This window comes from Squalius cephalus (assembly GCF_949319135.1).
Source record: "Squalius cephalus genome assembly, chromosome: 15".
NCBI classification, from domain to species: Eukaryota; Metazoa; Chordata; class Actinopteri; order Cypriniformes; family Leuciscidae; genus Squalius; species Squalius cephalus.
Genome location: NC_137136.1, coordinates 37,215,473 through 37,235,433, shown reverse-complemented (window position 1 = coordinate 37,235,433; position 19,961 = coordinate 37,215,473). Strand labels below are relative to the sequence as shown.

Here is a 19,961-nt window from a genome sequence, read left to right as displayed (position 1 = left end):
CCCTGACCCTGGGGATCCCATAACCCTGGGGAGTGTGATCCTGACCCCTGAACCTGGGGATCCCATGACCCTGGGGAGTGTGATCCTGACCCCTGACCCTGGGGATCCCATGACCCTGGGGAGCGCGAGCCTGACCCCTGACCCTTGGGATCCCATGACCCTGGGGAGTGTGATCCTGACCCCTGACCCTGGGGATCCCATGACCCTGGGGAGCGCGAGCCTGAGCGTCCTCGCGACAGAACGGCTGGCAGGATCAGAGCGCCGGCACCGGAAGCACATCACAGTGTCCACAGCCCTCCAGCTCCTCACCCAAACAAGCAACACAAAGGTTGTGTGTGTCCACCCGTTAAATAACACGGGTAGGGGTGCACACACACTCTGAACTGCTGCTTGCTTGCCATAACTTTATTTATATTTATATAGAAAGACAGAACAACAACAAACAGACCGAGATAGTTTCACACAGAAGCTAGCGCGGCTCTGTTTTGGGCAGGCCTCATAGTGTCCTGTTCGTGACGTCTCCCGCCTGACGATCCGCCACACCACTGGACTGACTTCACATGGGCTTCAAGACGTCATTACGCGATGCGTTCCCTCAGCGTCAGTCCACGCCGCGCGAGTGCCCTCGAAAGGGAACCTACCGTATGAGTGTGAATACACAGGTAAAGGTGATTGCAGTTGTTGCTGCTGAGGGACATTTCCCCAGCACAGACACTAATATTACAGATGTTTCTTCTTAAAACGTTGGCAGTTGAAATTATAGACAAAACCAACAAGGCAAATGCTGTTTGCACACTGAAAATAATTGTCACCTATTGATACTATTGATATTTATGATATGATTATATTTATTCAAATCAAAAGTGGATGCTGCTTTATTGGGAAACACCTTATTTCCACTATTAAACACCCGACAAACATTCGTTTTTACTTCTTGAATCTTTTTTTCATTTTTAATTAAAGTTAAACTTCTCTCTGAGCTGATGATCGATGGGAAGAGGGAGAATAATGAGTTTAAAGTGTCTAAAGCTGACGTCACTCGTCTCTCTCTCCACACACTGATCCTGTTATCAGACAGGTTTCTTCTGTACTGTCTGTCAATCAAACACTGGTGGGCGGAGCTAGTGACCACACGCCGGCTGATCTGCTCTTGGTGTGAATGCTCATAGATGTACCTGTGAATAATATCAGCAACAGTGAACTCTTGTCTCGTTCCCTGACAGTGAAGCCGCAGGAGGTGGAGGTGGTGCTGGAACACGACTCTGAGTCGGACTCGCCGCCGGCGCCGTCACAGCAGGGCAAACACTCGCAGTCGGCTCTGGATCTGGAGGAGAGTGTGCAGGAGTCTTCAGAGGGCTGGCAGTGCCCCATCCCGACAGTCTTCCCATGAGCCTCTGCTTCACCCGACCGACAGTCTTCCCATGAGCCTCTGCTTCACCCGGCCGACAGTCTTCCCATGAGCCTCTGCTTCCCCTGACATCAGCAGCGCCGATCACGGGACTTACAGTGATACGAATCATGCGTTTCTGTGAATGTTCATGATTGTACACACTCCATGCTGCATCTGAACACTCAGAGTCAAGGACTGAACTCAATGAAGTGGCTGCAAGTTTCATTTTTTACAGTTTTTTTAATTATTGTTTTACGTTAGAGCCATATTTGTCTCGACTAAAGTAAAGATTGTAATTGTGTATTTGAAAGGATCTAGTTTCAAGTTTTGATTTGTATCCTCATCTGTGGTAAAACTAAAGCAGTACGTTCTAGATACTAAAGTCCCACAATCCCTGAGATATCACATGATCAGTTTAATGGGATCCAATTTTGGCAAACGGTTTTGTAATATGCACAAATATTTAAGAATAAATTTAGGTTTTTTTTTTTCAAATGTTTATCAGTTTTCAATTTTTGTTTTTCTGCAACTTTGTTCTAATCTGTTTTTATGAATTGATGGGTTTTATTTATGGATTAAGTGTGACAGCATTAGTTTGACTAAACTATAATGAATGCTGAATACACACTCAAAAACTTATATATCAAAATCCACAGTATATGATCCAAAAATATATGAGAATTTCCCACGTTGAGTGACTGAAGATCACTATAACTCCTGCATTATCTGACACAGAAACCGGCCAACAACTAATACAAGTGTTCAGTGCGATATATCTAGCACACTATTCTAACACACACTGGTGTTTGTTGTTGATTTTGTTGTGAAGCCGGCTTAACATTAACACAAGTGAAGGCTTTATAATCTGCTGCAGCTGTTCAGTGTTTCAGAGGGAGACTCGTGTGCGTGTGTGTGTGTGTGTGTGTGTGTGTGTGTGTGTGTGTGTGTGTGTGTGTGTGTGTGTGTGAGAGAGAGATCTGCTGGTCAGTGAGTGAAGACTCACTGTTTTCCTGGATCATCATTAACACTTCTGCACTTATAGAGTAATGCTACGAAAAGAAGGTGACTATGAACATACAACCCTTTAGAAATGAACAGTTTCTGTATGAGCAGGATAGAAAAACATGAACACTCAAGTTTTTACGTGACTTGATTTTAATATAAAGCATGTTAAATTAAAATAACATACAAAGTGTATCAAGTGTGAGATACATAATAGTGTTCATATGACTTTAACCTGGAAACTGTGTTTGCTTCTTCCTGATAGAAGAATAGAGAATGAAGGCTGGAACTATAACAAGCGAAGGGCACATACATCAGTCATGGAGTTAAACACTGAACAAGCCCGTGTGTGTTCGGAAGTCGTGTGTTGTGGATCTCAGCACATGCACAACATGTTTAGTGGATTACAGGACGCAGACCACATCACTCTTTGTTCATGGACACATGAAGAGTGTGGAAAACACATCTGAGGTCTAATACACACACTCACAGACGAGGTAAGATAACACTACAGAGACGAGACCAAAGCATTTCAACAAGACAAACATGCTGACACTCACACTGATCACTAGTTCAAGATTATACACAACTACATGATACAGGACCGAACAGGAGCAGTTCAGATTGTAACATATCAATGCAGAAGCCTCTTCAAGTCATTGTTACTGTATTAGAAAAATAAAGAGATTGGATCTGTCATCCTCTGTGTTTACAGGAGAAGAGGCGATGGTTCAGCGCTTGGCGGATGAGGCGGACTGGCTTCCTCCCTGAAAGAGAGAACCGACATGAGAACCGGCCAGCGATGTCACATTAATGATGAGGATTGAAGGTTTACCCTCTTGAAGATGCGGGTTAAGGAGCCTTGACTGTCTCCGCGCCCCTTCTGGCCTTTGCTCTGTGATTTCTGCTCTCTCTGTGAACACAGCAGACGCCATCTGTCACAGCGAGTCTCCAGAGTCGGGGAATCAGGTTAGTGTTTGAGTCATGGCAAAGAAAAGCCAATGGATGATCACGAAAAAGGACAGATAAATTCAGAGCTACTGATTACTTATAAAATTGTATAAAATATAATATGAAAGGGGCATTTCCTCTAAAGAGGCAAGGATGGCAGTGCCTCCTCAAACATTGGATGAGAAAATAATCCATATTGCAAACATAAAACAACATAAATATTACACAGTGTGTCAGTGAGTGAATGAGGGAAAGTCACATGAGAGGAGGCAATGCCATCGCACTATGATCGGATATAACTGGTCTGTGTGATAATCCTGCCTCTTGTTTTCTTCCTGGTTCACAAATCAGTCTAAATGAACAGAATTATGTGTTAAAATTGGTGTTAAAGGGAATACTGATTAAGTAAACAGCTAAGCCACTGAGATATCAGCACTTTGTCACATCAAAATCAAACTTAAAATGGCCTGAAAACTATGGAGTTAATATTGTGCCATAATTAAACAAATCCACAAACTCGATCTGCTTTGCGAAGGATAACTCAACAAACAGAAAGCAATGTGCAAGTACAAAGGTCAGTTTGAGTGAAAATGCAGTGGAGTAACATATATGTATTGTGTTTTACAAATATAAATAAATGATTCTAGATAATATTTCACAAATAAATACAAACCATCCTACAAATTGCATGTAACCTTTGAACAAATATCAAATCTAGTGCATACAAATGCATATCTATCTGTTATGATTGTGAGACATTTGGCTTTTTATGAGATCTCTCGGCTCGATTTTCTCACAAATGCAGTTGAGCAGCTTCCTCTTCTAGAACAGTAGATGGCGCTAAACTAGCGGATAAATTTAGCGCTAGTCTCCAGGAGAAGCACTGATTTGAAACTTGTCTTTGCCAGAGCTGAGGAAAATACACTGCATTTTCGCTCAAACTGACCTTTGTACTTGCACATTGCTTTCTGTTTGTTTGCGAGTCGAGTTTTCCTTCGCAAAGCAGATCGAGTTTGTGGATTTGTTTGTTTAATTATGGCACAATATTAACTCCATATTAAACACGATGACTGTGGGTTTTTAAGTGAGTAATCAGATTAAATCACCGGTACATCTTCACGTCTGTGACCAGTTTACCGAGCTTAATGACTGATGATCCGAAAATAAGCTGACTTTTAAAAAGAACAGATGAACACCAGTTCACAAATAATATATATTGTTTAAATGATTACTGCCTTTAGTTATTTAGGAAAACATGTAAAAAACACTAACTTAATGAGATTTATACTTGGTTTTAAATGAATTACATTGTTAATGTAAAATAAAATAGAAAAAGAGAATTGCATTTGGTTTCTTTTTATGTAGTGTAAAGCAATGTTTATTTAACCATGAAAATGTGACAACATTAAGTGTAACTGGGAAATTAATTTACATTTGATTGATTAAAAAAAATTGTGAGGACTTTGCCTCATTTCTGCACACCACTGATGTCTGGGTATAACTGAGTGAGATCAAAGTGTGAATTCAGTTCAAATCTTTATGTGCCTCATGAAACATCTACATGTAATGAATCAAAGGTAAAGCATGATGATTAAATTAGTCAGCATAATGTTAACATGCATTTCTCATATGGAAATGACTTCAGAAGACTGAGACTTACCTTAGATTTCGGGGTAGAGGGAGAAACCTAATGGGGGGGGGGGGTGGAGAAACTACAATGAGAATCTTTGAAAATATTTGTATTTATTTATTGTTTGTCAGATGCAAGGAAAAGAGAAAAGGAGGAAAGATACGAACGATGTTTCTTAGGAAGTGCATGACGGCGCTCTCATCTGGACGGCGGCGCGGGGACGCGCTCTTCCTCTGAGGGGACGCAGACAACCCTCCTCGAAAAGAGCCCTGTGACGAAGACAACACACTTCAACACACTTCAGCACTTCAATGAATTGGGATGGTGCCCGAGAGCTCAAACACCTTCAGAACCATAGACAGTATATAAAGTTCAGAACAGAACAAGCCAGTGGACACTGGCGAGAGAGATGTGCATCAGGAGCCGCTCCCCGTCCACGGGTCTACAGGGAAGAGCACAGCACTCACTCATCAAGCTCATCGGAGAAGAGTCTGCTCTATTACAGAGGATTCTTCTCATCCCTTACATTCAACATTTCAGTTGTTACCATCAAGGAGACGTTTTAGACAACCTCGGGCGAGTAGAAATGTGTACCAGGTGTCATTTGTGCCAGCTGCCATTAGAATTTTACATTTTGAGAAGATATGAATATGAGTAGGGGTGGATATGTATGCACAGATTGTATATGTACATATGGGAATGTTATTGTTTTATAACTTTTAATGTATATTGTTGTGTTGTGTTGGTGTCCTTGTGTGTGCTGTATAGTGAAGCCAAAGTCAAACTCAGCTAAACTCTGCCTTCATATTCGTGGTGTAGTAGAGACCCAGTTCTGTACGGCGGTGTGCTGGAGCGTCAGGGGCCGTCGCCCTCTGGAGAACTGGACACTGCGATGCTGAGATCGAGACTGGTACCTTGAAGGAGACGGGGTGTCCTCTGATATCCTCTGCTAAGCTCCTGGTAGACACACTGGTGATCTGAGGCAGTGATGACACAGCGTGCCCCCCCACCCCCCCTACGCTTTGTGTTCGAGGGACGGGCATATCAGTAACGGTCCTCCCCTTGGGCCTGTCCCGTCGCTGCCCCTGCCCCTCTGAGGGAGTGGGTACTCGAATCCTCAACTATCTCGACGGCAGGCTCATCCTGGCCCACTCGAAGGATCAGTCATGCGACCTCAGGGACCTGGTGCTCATCTCCATCAAGGCGGTGTACGCTCCAGTCACATGTCACAGCGCGCCCGCCCCCCCCCCCCCCTTTTACATTCCACATTTTTGCCGCTTCCATTTGTGGTCCTGAATCCGATACAGGTCAGATGTTTTGCAATGCGACCTCAGTCTGAACCGTCAAACCGGATTCATGCGACTTTTACGTTACTCTAGATCAGGGGTGGCGAACGTCGGTCCTGCAGAGTGTTGCTTTAACCCTAATCAAGCACACCTGAACCAGCTCATCAAGCTCATCAAGCTCCTCAAGCTCATCAAGCTCCTCAAGCTCCTCAAGCTCCTCAAGCTCCTCAAGGTCTGAAGGGTCACTAGAAAGCTGGCGAGCTCTTATCAGGGTGGAGCTCAACTCTGCAGGACTGGAGTTCGCCACCCCCAACATTCCTCACAATTCTGCGCTCACTGGAGTCGCTTCAAAGATTTAACATTCCCAAAGTTATCATATCAAGACAGTAGTGAAGGGTAGTCAGTGAAGTACAGTATTGCTTGTGCGTAAACTCACGGGCTTCCGCGGCAGATCACTCTAATACTTTTAACCATGTTAATAAATATACTTACTTTAATGTTCTCCATGTTTACATCCGTATAACTCGTTCTGTGTGGCTTCTTTGTATTGCTCGTTTGTGCGGGTCAGGTCAGGCCCATGATCTGTTCACACTGGGATCTGATGGCGTTTAAATCAACGGTGTGAACATCTATACCATCCCCGGATCTGAGCGATAACTCTGACTTCAGCTCGATGGCTCAGTGGGAGTTGAGCCTTAGGCTACTGTATGTTCACACAGTCCAAATCCGATTATTCGTGTATCCGATTAGGATCAGAAGTCCACGCTGATGCCGTCTGAGAAACAGGCTTTACTCCGTACTGTCGTCTCCGCCGGTTTCAAAACACGTCTTTATTGTACTGTCATTTTCTGCTGGACCGGCTCAACAACACGACCTTGCCTCTGCAGAGACTTCCAGCACGCTTCCTATAACAAGGTCTAACATGTTCACGTTTTACGTGGCGTGAGAAAGTGACATAAACCATGTGAAATCTGATCAGACACACGGATTTCCAGAAATGTAATTTGAGTTGGATTTCAAACCACATATGAATGAAACTCGCAACGGATTTATAAAATAGCATTTGATGTGATTGTTTGCCCTTCACACTTGTTAAATCTGATCAGATTCCAATTGACCGTTCGAGCCCCAAAAGACCCGCCCCCTTTAGTTACTGTTGCTATGTCCGGCAAGCCATTGCGCTGTCACGCCACACACTCATGTTCTCACGCAGCGAAACACACATCGCGGAGCGGAGCGGACACTGGCAGCGCACTGACAGACAGGACAGACCAGTCTTTACTTTTGGAGCAGTTGGTCCTTTTTTAAAGAAATGTAAACAATAAATAGTGTTTTGTGTCTCTTTAATGTGTCTGACAGATCGCTCAGTTAAAGCGGCTCGTGAACCGATCATCTCTGCCTTCTAGTTCATTTATAGCATCAAATAAACATGAATGAACATCAGAAGGAATGTTGTTTCAACCGTGGAAAGACGTCAGTACGCTCCGTTCATCAAGTTCGAATCCTCCAACGTTAATCCACTAACTCTCCTGACTGATGTGTCGGACAAAATGGCGGATTCGGCGGATGGCGGACTGTGATTGGTCAGACCGCCTGTCAATCAAACTCCCTGCGAAGGGTGAATTGGATATGGTCCGTGTATCATCACATCATTCAACTATTCCATTCAAACAGGCAAGCACAAAACAGGGAAGCGGTTTATACGGTTTATTGTTTTTCTGTATTAACTCAAAAGAAATGAAGCTGGTGTTGCTTGGGGAATATTCAAGAAATGTCCACGTTCTGCACGTATTCCCCAACGCTACACCAGCTCTAATGTTTTTTGGTTCATACAGAAAATTACATATTTACCTTTTTTTCATGTTTTTAGTTTGCCAGTTTGGATGATTTGTTATTTGATGATTATTTAGTTTGGATAATTGGATGTGCACAGCATCAGATGTGAACCGATCCTGAACGAGGCTTTAGACTCACTTCTTCCTCTGTAGCTGTAGCTCAGACTGAGCTTCACGAGTGCACACTGACATGTAATCAGCTAGAGTAAAGGATATGAGTATTTGGCGTGCAAACCCAGTGAAGTCCCGTATCCCGGGATGGGAGAGGAACAGTTAGGAGTGAGGAGATGGAGGGATGCTGGGAAACCCATGGAATAGAGGCGAGTCTGCTGTGCATATTCCTCTTATCTCGTTAACTGAGCCGATTAACTGAACATGCTCCTCACGTGTTAATTAGGTTAATTATCTGAACGTGCTTCTCCCAAACTTTGTTAATAAAACATTAGATATTAATTAGGTTACTTGACTGGATGCAATGAAGGTTACCAATTAATGTCAGCATGGCCTAATTAATATTCATCAAGTATTCAGTAGAGCCTTTCAGCTTATTCTTCACAGTTTACTTATTATGATAAGTTACTTATGTTTCCTTGTCCATTTGAACTCATTATGTTTGTCTTTACACCCAAAAAATATGCTTTCCCTCATGTCTCTCCAAGCCTGCAGAACACAGAATCAGATATTTTGAAGAATGTTGGTGCTGTATTTTTTGGAAGTCAAAGGGAACCGAGAATGTTTGGTTAACATCTCCAAAACTTCTTCTTCTGTGTTCACCAGCAGAGAGAAATGTTCAGCCGCTTACGAGCACTAACTATGAACCTGAAGCGTTTACAAACTCTCAGTATTTGAACAGATCTTGGGACAGTAATGGCTGTCTGCCAGCCGGGGTTTCAGTGAGGAGAGGGTTAGGACCAGACGGATCTGAGCTCTTGCCACAGATATTCTCCTCATATTAAAATAACAAGCTTTAAGTCATTTTTCCTGGTGGTAAATAAAGCATAAGGAAAAAATATACAACTCATTTATTCAAACCAATGGATTTGTAGCACAACCTTTTTGTGTACAATGATTTGTTTCAGTCCTGAGTGTGTGTTCTCCCACGCCTGCGTTTGGCCTGTGCTGACGTCAGACGTCACTGACAACTTGCACTTTCCGCTCCGGATTTGGAACTTTTGCTTTGACAAAAAAAGTAAATGAAAATTTTTGATTTGTTCTGCCTGACCACCTGATTAATAACATCAAACACAACTTAAATGCATCATTATAGTCCATGTGAACAGGTATTTGCGACCAACTTCAGCATCGTGACATATTCCTGAGTAAACCGGGGTGTGGGCGGGGCTTGTTTGAAGGCCCCTCCTCCTCTCCAGCTAGGGGAGGGGTTAATGACATCAAACTGACATCATCAGAGAGGGACCATTCCAGATGGGAAGCATCTGTGTTTAACAAGAGATTAAGACATTTTATTCTGCGGATTAACTTGCAAAGATGAAATCTTCAAATCGTATTGGTTGGCCAGTTTTCTTTGCAGTGTGAGGGCCACGACAACACGAAGGAGCCGCCGTAACACTGACACTATCAGTCATGCTGTGATTGATTATACTGTTAACCCAGAGGAAAACTATTCTGCCCTTTAACAGTCTTGCTGTAGTTTTCAGGCTCCCCATACACAAAAGAAATATATTTGAAATATATTTTCAGAGTATATTTTGGAATATATGCAAATATTTGAAATTGGCCCAATAAATATATTTCACACTTAACATCATATATTTTTGTTAGATTTCAGAATATATTTCAATGTTTTTGGAATATATGCCACATATATTTTTGACACTTTTGGGGACCCATACAGAAAAAAATACATTGAAATATATTCTGAAATATAACAAAAATATATGATGTTAAGTGTGAAATATATTTATTGGGCCAATTTCAAATATTTGCATATATTCCAAAATATACTCTGAAAATATATTTCAAATATATTTCTTTTGTGTATGGGTCCACTAGAACAGGTTTTCCTGCTTGAATGTTGATTATTCTCCTCATATTCTCCATTGTTGCGGCTCCTCTCTTCCCAGTCTGTCAGTAACGCTATGTTTACTTCCTGTCTCTATGAAGCCCCTCCTTCTGAAAAGCACACTGTGCTCTGATTGGTCGGCTGGAGCAGTGTGTTGTGATTGGTCGAGCGCTTCGAGTGTGTTTGGGAAATGCCCCGCCCCTTACCATAACCGCCAGTTTAACACACTACTAACTAACTCAAGCAGGCCCCGCCCCTTTATTCTGCGCATTAATTATTATAATGAGGAATATTGAGGAACAACATCTTATATATTTTTATATCTTAAATATTATTATGAATGAGTTAAAGATTTTGTAGTCATATTGCGTAGTTGTGCTTGCAGTCGATTGTTTTATCTGTGATGATAACACAATGAAACATGGCAAATTGTGCGACAATTTTTGTCCTGTCAAACAAAGAAATGATGAACAGAAGCAAAAAGAAGAGAGAACCAACAGAATATTAATAACTGATGTTGTAGTCAATGTTTACTACTTCTTCCTTTTTGTTTTTATATGTATTATTTTTTTTATTTATTTTTTTGCATAGTAAAATAAAACTTATAGCTGTAATTTGACTTTATTTGCCAAACAATTTTGTCAGATAAATATGGAAGCTTGTTTCCGCCACAGAATAAAACATTTTAAAAGATTTTGCGACTTTTTATCTCACAATTGCGAGATATAAAGTCAGAATTGCGTGAAATAAAGTCGCAATTGCGTGTTATAAAGTCAGAATTGTGAGATATAAACTATTCTGAGGTAAAAAAAAAAAAAAAGTCCGTCTTTTTTTCTTAGAATTGGACTTTATATCTCAGAAAAGAGAAAAGATGAGAATTGTGAGATATAAACTCGCAATTATGTGTTATAAAGTCAGAATTGCGTGAAATAAAGTCGCAATTGCGTCTTATAAAGAATTCTGACTTTTTTTCTCCCAATTGTGTGTTATAAAGTCAGAATTGCGAAATGCAATTCTGAGAAAAAAAGTCAGAATTTAAGTATATTTCTCGCAATTGCGAGTTTATATCACACAATTCTGACTTTATAACCTGTAATTGCGACTTTATATCACATAATTCTGAGATAAAAAGTCAGAATTGTGAGATTAAAAAGTCGCAATTACCTTTTTTATTTCTCACTCTGTGGCGGAAACAAGCTTCCATAGATAAATACCAAGTTTAATGTTTTGTTATTCCTATTTAAAATCGAACATATTTTCCTCTTATTTTGATGGTTTAATGCAGGGGTGGGGAACGCTGATCCTGGAGGGCCATTGCAGAGTTTAGCTCCAACCCTGAAAACAACCTTCAGCTGCCTGTAACTTTAGTAATCCCGAAGACATTGATTAGCTTCAGGTGTGTTTGATCAGGGTTGGAGCTAAACTCTGCAGGATCAGCGTTCCCCACCCCTGCTTTAATGGAGCGTGTGGCTCATGAAAAACAAACGTCTCCTCCAGATCTTGCTAAAGTCAGGAACACCGCTCGTGAAGAAGAAAGTGGTCGGTTTATTAGCAGGGACAGTGTTAGCATCTGTGTTCAGTGTTCATATGAACTAGCAGTTTTCTGTCAGTATGAGCAGACTATATTAATACTTTTCATGAATACTTCTTGAGAACTGCTTCCTCTAGCTTAGAACAAAACCTGTCTGTAACATTCCCCTGATCTATGCTGTAAAAGCCCGTTATAGATCTACTGTGAGTGTGTAGATCATGTTCCTCAACAGCGTAACGATCCTCCGGTGACAGCGATGACACGCTGATATATCTGATACACCATACAGACACAACATGGGCAGATCTGCATTTGGAGGATCATATATACCACGATATTCCTGAGACTTGAAATCTTTCTAAATATTGATAAGCCATATACATCCCAATATTTTTGCTTTTGCTCTAGAATAATTAAAAAAAAGGTGATTTTCTTTTTCCACAATTAAAAACAAACACATTTGGACAAAACAGTTATTTTGTTAAAGCACATTCAAAATGTTTAGTGCAAAAAACACAAAGTAAAAAAAAAAAAAAACGCAGACTTTTCTTTATTAATCTAAATTTTCAACAATAGAACAATATTCGATATTCACGATATATAATATTGATGATAATATTGCTAATATTCTATATATATATATATATATATCGCCCAGCCCTAAAACATGAAGCATAGCGGTGTTACTCTCTGTAAAGCTGCTTTAAAGCGAGGTATTCTGGGAAATGCAAACATCTGGTTTTCACAGTTACCCCTGTATAATTCTGCATTGTGTGTGTGAACAAAAGATGAAGGAACAAAAGATGCAATGTCACGGTAGCCTTAATCTGGGCTTCACCGTTCCTAAACAAATGAACAAAAAAGTCAGTGTTGATGTTAGATATATTTTAATCAAGCAGATGTGAAAGCTGAGGACAGGAACAGCGTCAGGGTTGTTACACAAGCTCTTGTCACAGATGACACACAGTCTTTAGGGGTTACTAGAACACTGTTACAGAGAGAGACGAGACGAGTTCCCTGAGGCAGAGCTATTACACAGCTGGAACATCACTATCCCAGTCTCTCAAAGACACAATCACCAGTCTTTCTGTTACGGCCGCTGCTGACCGTCCTTTGGCACTTTAAAGAGAAGGTCACGACTATAAACGTACATCACGGAGATCTCATCTCACAATCTAACGGCTTAAATATGTGTACATTTCAGAAGAAACAAATATTCACCTCCCTCTTTTGTGTCTTAAAAGTTAAGGCTTTAGAAAATGCATAAACGCACAAGCATAACAAATCATTTCCAAAAAGATGCAAATTCATTTTTGAAACCAAGCCTCCGTGAAAAACCCTGAGGCGTTTAACCGGATTCTCAAGTGGATATAAAATACATGTTCAGCGCTCATGTGATATACTGTATGAAAGCTCACAGATATGTGGATTTAATAAACCACACGTGCTGTACCGTCTATGCTGAGCTCTGTGTGCTGTCAGTGAAGAGCTGGAACACACATCTTATAAAGGCAAAAAGTCACGTTTATAAACACAATTCTCACGATCCTTGAATCACAGTAAAATCCCATTACATCCCGAACCGCAGCTTTATTCAACACTGGATATACTGTACGACAGCAGGTTTGGCACACAATAAAGATAAAAGTCATTAAAAAGCGAGAAATCATCTGGTAATCACACGAAAGCTGCCGGCCGAGACGCACTCGAGCCAGCAGAACAGTAGCTGGAGAAAAGCCTGCTCAATCCTCACCTTTCCCTTCTTCTTCTTCTCCCCGCCGAAGAGCTTGCCGAGCTGGTCCATGACGGTCGGGCTCTTCTTGGCGCGGCCCAGCCGGAGAGTGGACTGCGAGGAGCTTGCGGATGCCATGCTGAGCGAGAGTCTCTGAGGAAGGAGAGGCGAGAGCTGATCTACTCGAGGTCCTCCTGGATGGTCTGCAGCTCGTCCGACTCCGAGGGGCGATCCGTGAAGGTGTTGTCCTCTCGGCCCGGGGCGTCCCGAGAGAACAGGCGGGTCAGGTGTGGGCGGGGCCCGTCGGGGTCAGGGGTCGTGCCGATGCTCCGGTCCGCTGCCTCCCGCGTGGAGTCGTCCAGCGCTGGACTCTTGCTGGAAAGGCCATTGTTCTGGTTCAGGTCCGCCTCCCCCAGCCCTGAACACACACACCATTGTCATCAGCACTGAATCATCACTTCTCTTCTCTTTCCATCGGCTTCTGGCTGGCTTAGTTTAGGGGACATTTAATACCATTTTCAAAGATAATATTGATCTGCCTGCACTGACACACATTAAATCATCACTTTTAGGGGTTTAACAATATATCACAATACAAAAATGAACAATAACGTGGATAGTTCATCCAAAATAAAAATGAATGTTTTAGTGTCAGTACTGCATTAAACTAGTATCTATAATGTTGAATTTAATGTATAATAATGCAATGGGGGGATATGTGTGTGTCCTGATAATGCCAAATGTCTGATGTTACCAGTAAAAGTGGCCAACATTATTATAAATATATCTAGTCAGTGACAGAGTAAAGCATATTCATCTACAATAATTCTGTGTTTTCATCTTCAGAATCATGAATATTGTTATTCTGGCGTCTCTATTGTCCTGCTTTGGGTTTCAGCACCAAGTCCAAGAATATTCATTTACACACACAGTGTAATATCAAATTTAGCATTTTCATATTTTGTTGACCTTTAATCATGTCTTGGAACATGAGAACTGTGAAGAATATGATTCACACCAGTCATGTTTCGCCAGATGAGAAGTTTTCTATGTATCATCTTTTTACTCTTTTAATTTGTTTTATAACTCTTTTAATTTTCCTTGCTTTTATTTGGTGATTATTTTAATTCCTTTCTGTGTAAAGCACTTTGAATTGCCATAGTGTATGAAATGTGCTGTATAAATAAACTTGCCTCGCCTTAATTCAGATTATGATCAAGATGGCGTAGGTGGATGTGTTCGGGAATCTGGCTGTAGAAAGTATAACATTTAAAGCCCCTTAAAGGGATACTCCACTTTTTTTGGAAATAGGCTCATTTTACACCTCCCCCAGAGTTACACAGTTGAGTTTTACCGTTTTCGAACCCATTCAGCCGATCTCCGGGTCTGGCGGTCCCACTTTTAGCATAGCTTAGCATAGATCATTGAATCGGACAGGACCGTTAGCATCTCTCTCAAAAAAATGACCAAAGAGTTTCGATATTTTTATCTCTGCGTCATATCATTACGCCTGCTGGACTCATGGTCATATCATTACGCCTGCTGGACTCATGGTCATATCATTACGCCTGCTGGACTCATGGTCATATCATTACGCCTGCTGGACTCATGGTCATATCATTACGCCTGCTGGACTCATGGTCATATCATTACGCCTGCTGGACTCATGGTCATATCATTACGCCTGCTGGACTCATGGTCATATCATTACGCCTGCTGGACTCATGGTCATATCATTACGCCTGCTGGACTCATGGTCATATCATTACGCCTGCTGGACTCATGGTACGGCAGCAGTTTCTTGATTATTACGCAGGAATGAGAGTATAGTTCCTAGCCATATCAGCCTAGAAAATCGCAACTTTACATTTTCCGTCGGTCTTAGTACACGATGTAACTACAGAAGAGTCCAGTTTTAAATAGGAAAAATATTTAAACTCTTTGGTCATTTTTTTGAGAGAGATGCTAATGGTCTTGTCCGATTCAATGATCTATGCTAAGCTATGCTAAAAGTGGTCCCGCCAGACCTGGAGTTCGGTGGATGGATTAGAAAACGGTAAAACTGTAAAATGAGCCTATTTCCAAAAAAGTGGAGTATCCCTTTAAATGAACGAAATGACTCAAATAAAGATTCTTTCATTTTGATGAACGAGATTGCACGAGATCGAACAAGGGAGTCAGTAAAATGATCCGAACACGCTGGTGTTGTTCTCGGCAGGTTTCAGCGCGGCTCTTCCTCAGGGGGTCGTCAGGTTGAACCCGTAGAGAAACACAAAGCCTCGACTGTACCGCACAACACAGGAGAATCTGAACTGACTCCAGTGTTCCTCACAGAGACTCTTTGTCCCTCCACAAAGTTATTGTAGAAGGACAAAGGGAACAGTGTGACTGGAATAACTTCCCCAGGCCAGATTCTGCACATTCTCCGCTCAGTGAAACTCATCTCATCTCTCCAGTCCATCACGGAGCGTGTGGCTGATCCAAATCACTCATAAAGGACGGTCCAGACGCTCTGTTTTGGCTTATTACAAATTACAAATTTGCATATTTTTTTTTGTCAGAAGTAGGGCTGTGCAACGATTAATGGCATCCAAAACAAAATGTGTTATTTATATATAAAATGAATCGGTAACACTTTACAATGAGGTTCATTAGTTAACATTAGTTAATGTATTTACTAACATGAACTAACAACGATCAATACATTTGTTACTATATTAGTTAATCTTTGTTAATGTTAGTTAATAAAAATATAGTTCAAGTTAGTTCACAGTGCATTAACTAACGTTAATAAATACAACCTTTGATTTTAATAATGTATAAGTAAATGTTGAAGTTAATATTAACTAAGATTAATAAATGCTGTAAAAGTATTGCTCATTCTTAGTTCATAAGGTAGTTAACTAATGAACCTTACTGTAAAGCAGTGATCTCAAACTCAATTCCTGGAGGGCCACAGCTCTGCACAGTTTTGCTCCAACCCTAATCAAACACACCTGATCCAGCTAATCAAGGTCTTCAGGATTACTAGAAACTTCCTTGCAGGTGTGAGTTGGAGCTGGTTGGAGCTAAACTGTGCAGAGCTGTGGCCCTCCAGGAATTGAGTTTGAGACCACTGCTGTAAAGTGTTACCTATAAATTATAGATAATTATATATTCAGTATATACATGCAAATATTTCTTAAACATATACATACACGTGTGTGTATTTATATATACAAAATAATTACACACAGTACACACACATATATTATGTAAACACAAACCTTTATTTTGGATGTTATTAATAGTTTCACAGGCCTAATCAAAGGTGGAACTGAAGCTGAATTCTTCATGCATGTGTATTGAATGTTAAATATGATAATGATAACGTCTCGGCTACGTGCGTAACCCTCGTTCCCTGAAGGAGGGAACGGAGACGTTACGTAAGAACGTCTGACGAATGGGGTCTCGCCCGAGAGCATAATCACCTTTGAGTTGTAAAAAATGAGCCAATGGTACGCATTCACATTCCCTGTCGTGAGGCCAGCATGAGCGAAGGGCTAGGCTTAACGCAAGTTACCACGGTACACAGGGTTGCAGATTCCATCAGGAAAATGCCAGCATGATGCCTGCCCATAAGGAGGACTTAGGAATACACACATGGACCACCTTATGGAAGATCTCTGAGGTAACCCAGCCAGAGGGTGGAGTACATGACAACCTCAGAGAGGCAAGAGTGGTCTTGCCAAGGGAAAGACACATGCTACCAGAGAAGACTTAGAGTGGAAATACACACGTGGGATTGCCCAGCAGGGGAATTGCAACACATGGAGGCACCTAGTCCCACACGAGGGCTGACCAAAGGGGCAGCACACAGGTGTTAGACATCAACAGTGCTGGAGGAACCCAGGGTTCAGAACTGTGGAACTGACCTGAGGAAATTAGCGCACGCATCCAGTCCATGGAGTGAAATGGCGCAGCAAGCGAATGACACCGAGCAGGTCCTACTTACTGGCTACTTGAGGTGAGTATACGGGAGGACACGGGCTCTACACGGATATTATAGAATCTCGAAAATGTGTTAGGAGTCGGCCAGCCCGCAGCTCAACAAATGTCTGTTAGCGAGGTGCCGTGCGCCAACGCCCAGGTGTGCTTTTACCACTGGGGGCAGGGCAGTCCATGGGCTTGGTAGGCCAAGGTATTAGCATTAGAGACAACATCTGCTTGGAGACAGCCTTTCCCTTCTGCTGGCCTCCGTAACAGACAAAGAGCTGGTCTGAGGTCCTGAAACACGGCGTTCTATCTACGTAAGCATGTGCGTACTGGACAGTCCAGATCACAGGGACAAATCGCATAGCAGAGCCTGATCGTTCAGAAGTATTGCTCATTCTTAGTTCATAAGGTAGTTCGTAATTGGTTCATAAGGTAGTTAACTAATGAACCTTACTGTAAAGTGTTACCTATAAATTATAGATAATTATATATACAGTATATACATGCAAATATTTCTTAAACATATACATATACATGTGTGTATTTATATATACAAAATAATTACAAAATGTTAAATAAGACAATGATAACGTCTCGGCTACGTATGTAACCCTCGTTCCCTGAAGGAGGGAACAGAGACGTTACGTCAGAACATCTGACGAATGGGGTCTCGCCCGAGAGCATAATCACCTTCGAGTTGTAAAAAATGAGCCAATGGTATGCAAAGTAGCTTGGTCAGCGGAATTTGCATCGCGAGCTCCGCCCCGCTGTGTGTGTATATAAGTGTGTGTGCCCGCCCCGCTGTGTCTGTATATAAGTGTGTGTGCCCGCCCCACTGTGTGTGTGTGTATAAGGAGCAGCGAGTGATTCTCGCATTCGCATTCTTTGCTGAGGAGCCGAGAGGTGTGTGCCGGCCGTTCAGCGGTACAGCGGTTCTGGCAAGAGGACGAAACAGCTCCCTGTCGTGAGGCCAGCACGAGCGAAGGGCTAGGCTTAACGCAAGAGTTACCAAGGTACACAGGGTAGCAGATTAAGATAGATAGAGAGATAGAGAGGCAAGAGTGGTCTTGCCAAAGGAAAGACACCTGCTACCAGAGGAGACTTAGAGTGGAAATGCACAGGTGGGATTGCCCAGCACACAGGTGTTAGACGTCAACTGTGCTGGAGGAACCCAGGGTTCAGAACTGTGGAAATTACCTGAGGAAATTAGTGCACGCATCCAGTCCATGGAGTGAAATGGCGCAGCAAGCGAATGACACCGAGCAGGTCCTACTTACTGGCTACTTGAAGTGAGTATACGGGAGGACACGGGCTCTACACGGATATTATAGAATCTTGAAAATGTGTTAGGAGTCGGCCAGCCCGCAGCTCTACAAATGTCTGTTAGCGAGGTGCCCAGGTGTGCTTTCACCACTGGGGGCAGGGCAGTCCTTGGGCTTGGTAGGCCAAGGTATTAGCATCCACTATCCAGTGGGACAACTTCTGCTTGGAGACAGCCTTTCCCTTCTGCTGGCCTCCGTAACAGACAAAGAGCTGAGGTCCTGAAACACGGCGTTCTATCTACGTCAGCATGTGCATACTGGACAGTCCAGATCACAAGGACAAATGCATTCGAAAATGCGTTTGGGCGTTAACATCTTGAACGGAAGCCTGTGTAAGGCTAGGTTCAAGGAACGCAGGTCCAGGATCGGCCGTAACCCACCGCTTTTCTTGGGTACAATAAAGTAGGGGCTGTAAAATCCGCACTTCATGTTGGCTGGAGGGACTGGCTCGATCGCACCCTTCGCCAGTAGCGCTGCCGCCTCCGCTCGCATGACGGGGGGGTCCCTGCCCACCACCGTGAAGCGGACTCCCCGAAACCCTGAATTGAATCGGATGAGCCAGCGGGACGGGCTGGGAAGCTCTAGCCAGGCTCCCAGGAACCGAACCAGCGGGTCAGAGGAACTACAGGCGTACCCGCCAGGGGGCAGCAAGGTGGAACAGATGGCCCTGACACGGGAGGCGTGAGAAGGCGAGGCGTGAGAAGGTGAGGCGTTCTCTTGGGGCCGCCTCTGCCAGAGAGCTGGTGACGGGACGAGAGCAGCGAGGCGTTGCGTCGCCCACTGTCATCCGCGCCCTCTTGGGACCCGGAGGCAGAGATTGTGTTAGTTCTTTCTTTGACAAATTGGGTACCATCAGCCGTCAGGCCAGCGGCGGAAAAGAAAGAAAAGGAGAACAAAGGATTCTCCTCCGGGGGAAGGAGTGGTCCTGCTACCATCTCCTGAAGAACTAACGACTCCGACTCCGGGTTGCCCGTCTCAGGAGCGCCGCTTTGCCTGGCGTTTGGCAGGCTTAGGGACGGAGACACTGTGTCTCACGCTGTGGCCTGGGTGGAGGCTGCTGCTGTGGCCTTGCAGGAGCGGAGGGCAGAATATGTTTAATCGCCTCAGACTGCTTCTGGGCGGCCGAGAACTGCTGGGTAAAGTCCTCGAGGGGAGTTGAGGAAACGGGTTTGCTCAGACTCCCGCATATCTGCCAGGTTAAGCCATAGATGGTGTTCCTGGACCACCAAAGTGGACATCACCTGGCCCAGGGACCGCGCAGTGACCTTCGTCACTCATAGGGAG

The 19,961-nt window shown here is 43.0% G+C and overlaps 3 protein-coding genes across 6 annotated transcripts in view; 1 reads left to right on the top strand and 2 right to left on the bottom strand.

The window, feature by feature from the left end:
• znf236 (zinc finger protein 236) overlaps nucleotides 1-1,882 on the top strand; it is a 91,568-nt gene extending 89,686 nt beyond the window's left edge. For all 4 annotated transcript variants that reach the window (XM_079895064.1, XM_079895066.1, XM_079895065.1 and 1 more), the window contains one exon: nucleotides 1,224-1,882. In XM_079895064.1, the coding sequence (XP_079751190.1) occupies nucleotides 1,224-1,390 (167 nt within the window). In that variant the 3' untranslated portion in view covers nucleotides 1,391-1,882. The remainder of the gene's footprint in view (nucleotides 1-1,223) is intronic.
• A 914-nt stretch (nucleotides 1,883-2,796) lies between these two features.
• LOC307172596 (uncharacterized protein) lies at nucleotides 2,797-13,752 on the bottom strand. Its single transcript, XM_079895111.1, has 5 exons — nucleotides 13,402-13,752; nucleotides 5,141-5,242; nucleotides 5,004-5,030; nucleotides 3,228-3,305; nucleotides 2,797-3,159 (listed from the first exon to the last, which is right to left on the bottom strand). Exons 1-5 carry the CDS (start codon nucleotides 13,516-13,518, stop codon nucleotides 3,124-3,126), a joined length of 360 nt encoding a protein of 119 aa, XP_079751237.1. The 5' UTR covers nucleotides 13,519-13,752; the 3' UTR covers nucleotides 2,797-3,123.
• Nucleotides 13,431-19,961, bottom strand: part of LOC307172597 (myelin basic protein-like) — a 38,643-nt gene continuing 32,112 nt past the window's right edge. The window contains exon 4 of the mRNA XM_079895112.1: nucleotides 13,431-13,798. Within this exon, the coding sequence (XP_079751238.1) occupies nucleotides 13,560-13,798 (239 nt within the window). The 3' untranslated portion in view covers nucleotides 13,431-13,559. The remainder of the gene's footprint in view (nucleotides 13,799-19,961) is intronic.